General features: G+C 34.8%; 1 protein-coding gene across 2 annotated transcripts in view; it reads right to left on the bottom strand.

Annotated features, from left to right (window-relative positions):
• Nucleotides 1-6,034, bottom strand: part of LOC106678784 (zinc finger Y-chromosomal protein) — a 22,231-nt gene extending 16,197 nt beyond the window's left edge. For both annotated transcript variants that reach the window (XM_014417533.3, XM_067047386.1), the window contains exons 1-3: nucleotides 5,879-6,034; nucleotides 4,933-5,021; nucleotides 4,778-4,850 (exon numbers count right to left, since the gene is read on the bottom strand). In XM_014417533.3, the coding sequence (XP_014273019.1) occupies nucleotides 4,778-4,814 (37 nt within the window). In that variant the 5' untranslated portion in view covers nucleotides 4,815-4,850; nucleotides 4,933-5,021; nucleotides 5,879-6,034. The remainder of the gene's footprint in view (nucleotides 1-4,777; nucleotides 4,851-4,932; nucleotides 5,022-5,878) is intronic.
• Nucleotides 6,035-9,514: the final 3,480 nt, after the last annotated feature.

Genomic DNA, 9,514 nt, shown 5'->3' with positions numbered 1-9,514 from the left:
TTTATACTATACACGGACCACAGCAGCTCGTAGTGTTGTTATACGTGCCGTTGTATTTATACTATACACGGACCACAGCAGCTCGTAGTGTTGTTTACGTGCCGGTGTATTTATACTATACACGGACCAGAGCAAACTTCCTTATTTCCCCTTAGTTATGGAACTATTTTTTAAAAATATAAATAACCGGTTCTCATGATACACGGGGCAGTATGTTAAAAAATGGAAACACTTCTCCAATGTCGTTCCATCACAAGCTGGACATATTTCCTGTGGGTCCAAAATATATTTTTGCGGACCGAAACTTTAATTGCATATTTACCGGAGAGTCGTAGTTGGGCAATTATTGTCAAGTGAGCTGTGTGGCTGCTGATCTTTAGGTAGCTTTGAGGAGCGTCCGTTTTAATGTAGACCCTACTGTACCACGGGTTATAGTTCCATTCTCGTTATAAGAAGAGGTCTGTCGGGGTTGTCTGGTCTTGGGCGATTTCTCCAGCCTGATATTTCTTTACAGAAGGCCCACGACAAGGCGTATTCAATTATAGTTTGAAAGGAAGGCCGTGCCAGGGGATGAGCCCCGGACACTGACTTAGGTAGAGGAGATTTAGATGAGAGAGTCTGAGGCAGAGCAATAGTTCTAGTTGCCGAGATGAAGCGGACGGACTAGAACTGTCAAGATAGGAGTCAGCTCACTAGTTGCCGAGATGAAGCGGACGGACTAGAGCCGGGGAGAGACGGGAAATTACACTGGTTGCCGAGATGAAGCTGACGGACCAGTGTAACCGTTAAGGATTAGGTTACAATCTTAGTTGCCGAGATGAAGCGGACGGACTAAGATCGCTGGAGTAAGGGAGAGGAGATAGGCCGTAGTCTTAGGTGTGCGTACAGAAAAACAACTTTTGCGAGCATAGATTGGCAATGAACTTCTCTACCTCAAGCAGTGTATACGCCACCTGTGCCATGACTAGACCCAGGAAAGGATGTGGATCTAAGATCGAATTTGGGGATTTAGAGTCCCTTATTTATAGGCCTAGTCCATGCGGCTGTGACCGAGAAGCGGTCGGTACATATCTGCTTGAGATAGGTTCGTGCATGGGATAGTTATAATTTATTTTTCATTGTACAGGTATTGGTAAGTAATATGTACAGGAATTATTAATATACTAAAATGACAATGTGTTCTTACAACATTCTAATTTCGGTACTTACCGGATCATTGAATAATATCAGGTTATACATTCCAGAGCTCTCCAATAGTTTTCTTATCTGCGTTACCCAATTATATTGCAAACTCAAATGATTGTAGCTGTATAAGCTTTAAATAGCATTGTTTTAAGAAGCGAGTACAACTCGTGTTAAGAATTTTCACTAACCAGGGCAAAGTTTGTTTTAAAACCTTGATCTCACACAGGAATGGGTGCCACTTCTAGTCTTCCCATAAAGTGTGGGGAGTTACGTTGCAAATACAGTAATCGTTTTTAGTACCTCTCTTGTATATTTTCCAATTCCTCTATGTGCTTAGAGGCCAACATAGGTGCAGTATATAGCATATATATGCCAAATAGATACAGGTTACCAACCATATAGTGCAGCATATATATTCGAAAGTGAAGTAATGCCAGGCCGTAAGTTAAAGGGGTAATTCATACATTATGGTCCATACCGGGTCGGATGATTAAAAACCGGCAATAAAAACTGAACCACACAGCACGCTCCTGGCTGGCTTCCAAAAGTACTATTGAAGACCTTCTAAAAGCATTCTGCGAGCTTGAGGAACCCACAATGATTGACCGATTCTGTGAATTCAAGCTATTCTCCTTCTAGGGAGAGCAACACATTCTCATGCCTGATTATTGACTTCATTTACTTCAAACATTTCCATGCGGGCCCTGCACTTGGCATTTCTAAGAGGGAAATACTAGATACCAACAACCGCCATATTAATAAGAGGAAGAATTCAGCGTTGAGGTCACTGTCGGAGTCAGTGAGCCGAACCAATTGCTCCTACAATGATGCTACTACCCAGAGCGAGATTCGAAGAAATAAGACCTTTCACACAAACCTATGTTGACTACGCCGGTCTCTTTTAGATAAAAGAATCCAAGAGACGCGACGCTTCTTTAGGGAAGGCTCTGTGCCCCTTCATATGCATGTCTAGCAAAGCCCTCGATCTAGATCTGGTAAGTACCTTGACCACAACACCCTTTCTACCTTACCTAGACCGCTTCATTTCAAGATATGGCACACCAAGCACCACATAGTTCGGACACGGAACTAACTTCGTGGTTCTTCGAAGTTTTTGAAGGATGTGCAAAGACTCCATATGAAGAATCAGACACTGGTGACTCTAAAGGCAGTTGAATGGAAGTTCATACTCCGGCGAGCTTCATATTTCGGAGGCCTGAGGGAGGCAGGAATCAAATCAGTGAAACAATTATTGGCAAGCTCCGTGGAGAGCCAACCGTTCACGTTTAAGGAATTATCCACCGTTCCGGTAACGATAGAGGTGTTGTTAAACTCCAGTCCTCTCTAACGCTACACCGAGGATGCTTGCAGCTTCAACTTTTTGATACCCTCGTTGGAGGGTCCAAAATTATGAAGTCGATGGTTAAACCTTCATACTCTGCAGCAGATGTGGACCAACAAAAGCCCTACGCTGGGAACCTCGTCATCTTACGGGAGAAGCGGCGACTTTTAACACAATGACCCGTAGCTTGACTGTCGACCGCCTTTCTTGGTAGAGATGGTGACACCAACTTTGATGGTGCATGCCCCTTCACTAGTTACCTTACTTGAACAGTTAGATCAGTAATCCCCTTTTTTATCCTCTTGGAGTAGAAAAGGAAAACACTTCCTTAATGTAATTTAACTGTATGTTTATAAGTTGATTTCACAGGAAGGTTCTTTATAAGTCGTTATTTTATGAATTTCACAAGCAAGGAGTGGAAGAGTTTCCCTAAGTAAGGTGTTACTTAGTTTTCATCCCCTCTTGAGATTGGGAATTCTTAGGGTGGGCAGATGGCTCAACATAATCTCTGGCAGTTGCACACACTTTGTTTATTGATTTATATTCCTTTCTTATCATTGAATTAATCTATACTAGTTTAAGTAATTATCAATGATATGGTTCATGATGCAAGGTTACCTTTTCTTTTATATTCAAACCTCTTACTTAGGTATAACTTTAAATTGTACATTTTCAGTCAATTTCAACCTGCCTGGGAAAGCCTGTCCATCACACCTTAAAATAAATCACCAAGAGGAATTTAGATAGGCAGTTTGTAGGGCCCCACCGTAATCTAAGCAATAAAGAATAAAAGAAGGATGCGAAACAGAATAGTTAAGCATAGAGCAAGTCAACTTCCTTCTATATGATTCACATCCTCCTAACAAAAATTCATTAAGACACAATAACCATAGATGTTTTCTTTCGGCCACCCCTACAACTATCTGTAAATTACCCAATAGATTTTTTCTGCCAATACTTTTTTCTTATTACAATTAATTTATACATACAGTTCACTAACAATAAGCCAGTCAAAAGTGCAGTTACGTCTAGCCTTAAGAGGAAGGCGCACTTCGTGCACAATATATTACATTAACAATTAAATGAGTTTCAATAATATATGGAGTTACCTTTATTCTATAATTTCATTTCTTATACCACTAATAAGCATTAAAATATAAAATGGTATTAATCTTAAAAATGAATTTTTCTACAAAAAATAAAAGTAATAATGTTTTTTCTAGAGTAACAAATACATAAACACAAATTCATGATATGAAAACTAACATACATTTGATTATGAATAAATACTTACCATACTAATAAATTAGGTTTTGGTAGAGAGAGAAATAATTTATTTGACCATGCTGCCCAAATACATTGGGTTGCTATAACACACCATACACATCAATCCAATATTGGACACATATACACTACAATACACCAACATTTTTCATTTTTCAAACAATAATCATCAATAAACTAAATACAATAAACTTCACAAAAAAAAAAAAAATGTTGCTCTGTATACAGATATTTGTTTTCTGCTCACACAAAGCCATAAAACAATTTGCCAATTCGTCCAATACATTATTCCCTTTGTTTCACTCTTCCATACCTCTCCTCTCCAGTGATCCGCAACAACTGTTGGATCATTTAAGCAAATTAACAGAAATCATCAATAGATAACAATATATAAATAATCACAGCAGCAGAACAGTTTACTAGAAAAAACATATAAATGAATAACTAAGTTAGAACACACAAATAAATAGGTTTTAGAAAAGTACAAATGAATATTATATGAGTTGATTCCCATGCAGGAGATGCTGTATGATACCCAGGGAGTCCAAAATAATATTTTCCCCCAAGATCGCTATATCCCCAATCTAGGTCTTCCAAGAAGCTCCTGGTTCTATTTGATATTGTTGCAATATCCAGAGATCCAAACCAGAGGCTTCTAACGGTCAACTTTCTCCCTCCCTGAAGATCTCGCAGAATTTTTCTTTAAGGGATGCATTTTTCATAAATTTCCTTCTTTTCCCTTTCCACTTCACCGACCTGATGAGGTTTGTTCTCATATCTCAGTCAGGTCCAAGACCAGAGCTATATAATATAACTAATTAGAATAGTTAAAAAAACAAAACAATATTTCTCATACTACATACAATTCATCAACTATCATCAAAAGAAGATAAAATAAATCAATAACATAAAATTTTAAGGATTAGTTGATAATACATAACATTTAAAATAGGAAGAAAAACTTACTAGTAGAAGGACCTGATTGGAAAGTGTCATTATTCATTTTTTTCTTTAATACATATGTCTAAGTTACTTTTACCTGAAAGAGTAAGTTCGTATAAAAATTGCTTACGATTAGATATTTAATTAAATAGACCAATTTTCCAATGGTTAAATAGTACTTGTTAAAATATATTTCAATTTTTGTTTTCAGTTTTTTCACTAATAAAAGTTACTTCTTCTTTTATAGAAATTCCCAAGCTAATCGCATCTGGAAAAGAAAGAATACGTAAACAATTTGTATGATAGGAGATTTATTAATTGAATGACCAAATTTTTCAATGGTTAAAGAACATAAGTTGAAACTGAATGCTCTCCTATTCCACAATTATAAATGTTTGTTTCTTTATTTTTATAAAGTAAGGAGAGAAAATTGCAGAATACTGTATAAATATTTATAATAAAATTGATATTGAAAATACAAAAAAAAAAAAATAATGAAAAAGTGAAGAGTTTAAATTCATTATCATTTTAATTTTGGTTATATTTAAAAACATAAGTAATACACAGGGTATACACAACTATACATAGTTAAAAATGATCAAAACACTTCATTTCATCATCAAAGGGATTACAAGACATTTCTGAAAACAAATGTAAGAGAAAACTAAATTGAAATGTTAAACACAAAAACATACTGCTAAAAGCCTTTAGTAGAACCCTTATAAGATATCAATATAAAAAAACTGTTCTTTATCAAATAACAGATATTTTACTCTAAAAGGTGACAGTTTCATCTTTAAGTCTAAATGCAATATTAGAGTAAAAAGACTTACAGAATATTGGTTGATGGAGCTAATTTGTACTCAAATAGAATAGAAGTCATAGTTGTTTCAATTATTCTTGTTAATAACAATATATGGTAGTTACCATTCAGGGACATTAAAATAGAGGGTTAGTTCTTGCACAGTTAGATATCATTATACTATTCAATAACAGATTAATATTATAAATTAAAGGAAATGAACCTTTTAAAATCGGTCCACAATTTGTGTGCCTCATTATATAGTGAGGACAGTTATTAACAAATATTATTCAAGCCAATGAAAACAACTAATAATCACTTACCAGTTCCATCCATGTCTAACCAACAACGATATAACCTAACGCACTGTTATAGACTGGCAGTGCGGCCGCTGGCCAATATCAAATCCTCGCATCTTAATAAAGTCTAAAATTCTCTTACAGTCTCCAACACACGATCCTTAAAAAATGTAAAAGCTATTGTGAGCTCAATAATTTAAAAAATAAATAAATGAGATGAGATCTTTGTTTACTAGTTCAAAGTAATGGAACCATTGATATCATATCGAATTCCAGCGATGCTAATACTCCCAAAGCACGAAAGTAAATTTAACATAAAAAAAAAAATTATTTAACAATATTTTCTTCTTTTCAAGGTTAGTGGATCAAAAAGAAGAAAGAAGCTTTATTTAAGATATTGGTCAACTATAGCAAAACAAAATATGAATAAACGTACATACCTATCAAACATATACATATATGATATACACAGTACATACGACTATTAACTACCTATCTTAATTGGTAATAGGTAATACGACTATTAACACGTAGATCTGTTTATTCAGACGAAAGCGTTAATGTATTTGTATAAAAAATTAAAAAAGTTCTCATATTTTATTTAAGTATTTTTTTATTTTTGGGTACGAAAATAATTTCTCCTTGGGTACCCGAAATAAATCTGCTCCGATAATAATTCCGTCTCGAGCCTCAAAAATAAATCCATCCAGGACCTCAAAAATAATGCCCACGCGGGTCCAAATGATTTTGTACGCCTCCGCTTTTAAGATCAATATCTAAGGGGAAAAAAAATCACTTTTTTCGTAACAGGAAAAATGTCCAAGAATTAAAATCATACAACTTTAGCGTGCGTAAGAGATGTATTGCTACAAGTACAACTTACCTCTCACAAAAATTTTGTTAACGCGCCGACTGCTACTTCTCCTTTCTTAAATTCAAAAATCGATCTGATATCTTCACAAGTGTTGCGAGGTATCACCTTAGCAGCCTTATGTATGCAATGGCTCCGGTTGCTTTTGAAGTGGCTTAGAAGAAATTTAATCTTGACAATTTTTTCAGTGTCCAAATATAATAATTTTAATTGTTTATCATTTTTCCTAACTCCTATGGTTGCCACTTTTTTTTTTCAAAATATGAAATTTACCTTACCATTAACATTTACTTAAATAGCTCAGAAATATATTAACCTGGGTCGATAAAACTAAAACAATTTTATTTGGAAATGAACATTATGCCGTCTAAATAGTTTACCTCAAAATGTGATAAAGTGTAAATCTAGAAATATTTGATGTTTGAAGATATGTTACTTCAGGAAGAAATCTAATCTCAGGCCTAACATTTTGAAGATGGGTAGTTAGCTGTAAGTACTGAATTTGAAAAAAAAAAAATGTATAGCTTTGGACCTTTTCATGTAATGGTTTTGCAAATGTTTTCAGTTGTAAATGAATAACTTCCAAAATATGCACTTTACAGAAAATATTTCCATATTCTATCTCAAAGTAGTTGAAATTTGAGAACAAAATGAGCTCTTTACAATATTACTTTCTAAGACTCTTCTCTAATTGACCATTTGGGTCGCTTTGCTCAAGCCAAACTGTCGAAGTTATATCTCCAACCGGTAAACAAATGAAGAAACATTATGGTTCAAACTGATAATTGAAAGGACTGGAGGTGGTGGAGTAGCAAATCATTGCTTCTACCAGAAGGGTGCATTAGGGACCATTGAGAAGATCCAGTTCTCTTAAGCAGGGTGTAGTACGGTCCCAGTGGGTGCCATACTTCATAGATTGAAAAGAAATATGATTCAATTTGCTTCAAACTCACTCTGTATTTCTGTTATCCTTAAAACGAATAGTTTTGAATATATTTAACAAAGTAAGATTTTTTTAATTTTTAAAACAATGGTAAATTTGTGAAGTGCCATTTTTTATAAAGCAATGATTAGAAAGAGCACATTTCGATCTCAAATTTTAATACGACAAGGTTTGGTGTAAGTTAAAAAGTTTTAGGATCATTTAGTAACTAGTGGAAAAAGTGCAAAACTTAGTTACACAAAGTTTAAACACGAATTATTAAAAAAATCAGCCTACATTAATGTTTTGCAAGCATTTATCTATATAATGACGGCACTTTTAGCCTTTAAAATGGTCTCTACAGGTTTTCCTAACTACAGCAAATTTGCGTATGCGCAAGCGTGCGGACGAACTATTTTAATTGCCTGGGACTGTTAAAGTGAGATGTAAAAATTCATTTTTTATTGTATACGTGTTACTCTATGGAAAACTGTGAATATTGTACCGTTTATAACAGTAGTCAGGAAGTTGCCATCAAACTTTGTGTTGTGTTGTTTGTTCTCACTACATAAAGAACCTTTTATGTTATTTAACCGTAACAAAGAAAATTGTAAGAACAGTAAAAACATTTTCTTTGTGTCCACCACCCGTCGCGTTCAACAGGGTATGGGTCCAGGTAGTTTGCGAAATTAAAATTTGTAGTGAGACAGTAAAAACAGTTTGTTTGTGTTCAAATACTTCGTAAAGTAAAAACATTTAAGCGCAAGCACTAATACAAAATGGATTTCAACAGCTTTAGTGAAATAAATCGAATTGACCCACTGAAAGGACCTGAGAACTTCCCAATGTGTGTGCGGTGATGACCTCAGGGTTTTACGCCCTAAAGCCTCAGCCAACAACTTCCCAATGAGGAAATTCAAGGTAAACATCTTCTTAAAAGCCATCGGGTTGTTTGAGATTATTTCCAAAGATTTTGAACCACTCAGAAACCAGCAAAATATAGAATATAATGTCTATATGCAAAATCTTATGCTAAAGCCCAAAAGTTAATTGTAACCACAGTAAATCAGAGAGCATTGACTCATATATTGACTAGTACTACTGCAACTCAAGTGTATTCTGAAATATGAGAGAGCAATTATCAGCAAAAGATTGAACTTTTTCAAGAATTCTTTGATTTTAAATTTAAGACGATGATAGACATGGAAAGCCACATACCTCTATTAAAAATTTGGCATTTAAATTAAAATCATTGGGCAATGATATACCAGATGATATGATCATTTCCAAAGTAATAACAACACTTCCAGAGCAGTATATAATATTTTATACTAATTCTTTCCAATTAAACTACAAGATTAAAGGCTGAGGAAAGTCGTTCCAGTTGCGTTTAGAACATGTGTAAAAAGAAATTGGAGAACTACTTCAGACAAGAGGAAATGTTTTTCTTACTCTCAAGAAGGACATCTGAGTAAAGACTGGCCAACAAAGAAAAAAACCTGCGGTGCTTGTAAAAAAACAAACCATCGAGAGGACTGTTTCTTCCGTAAAAACAAAAAATCAGCAGCTTCTTTCCTTACTAAAAGCTGCAGCGAATCATCAACTGAATGGGTCTTAGATTCAAGTTCCACAAGTCATATGACCAACAACATAAGTGTATTGGCACAATCTTTTGATGCTGAAGTAGATCAGGCTAACAACTGTGCATCCATGACAGCCAAAATAGTTAGTTATGTAAAAAGTGACAAGTGGCAACTAAAAGATGTGATGTACATTCCAGATCTCAGCAGAAATTTGTTGTCTGTGGATAAAATAACACAAAATGGTGTTATGATTTTTGAGGAGCGTCTGTTTTAATGAAGACCCT

Source organism: Halyomorpha halys, unplaced genomic scaffold (genome assembly GCF_000696795.3).
Source record: "Halyomorpha halys isolate HHAL.00 unplaced genomic scaffold, Hhal_1.1 Scaffold159.1, whole genome shotgun sequence".
Lineage (NCBI taxonomy): Eukaryota > Metazoa > Arthropoda > Insecta > Hemiptera > Pentatomidae > Halyomorpha > Halyomorpha halys.
The sequence above is the reverse complement of the archived record's forward strand: the minus strand, read 5'-3'. Positions and strand labels throughout refer to the sequence as shown.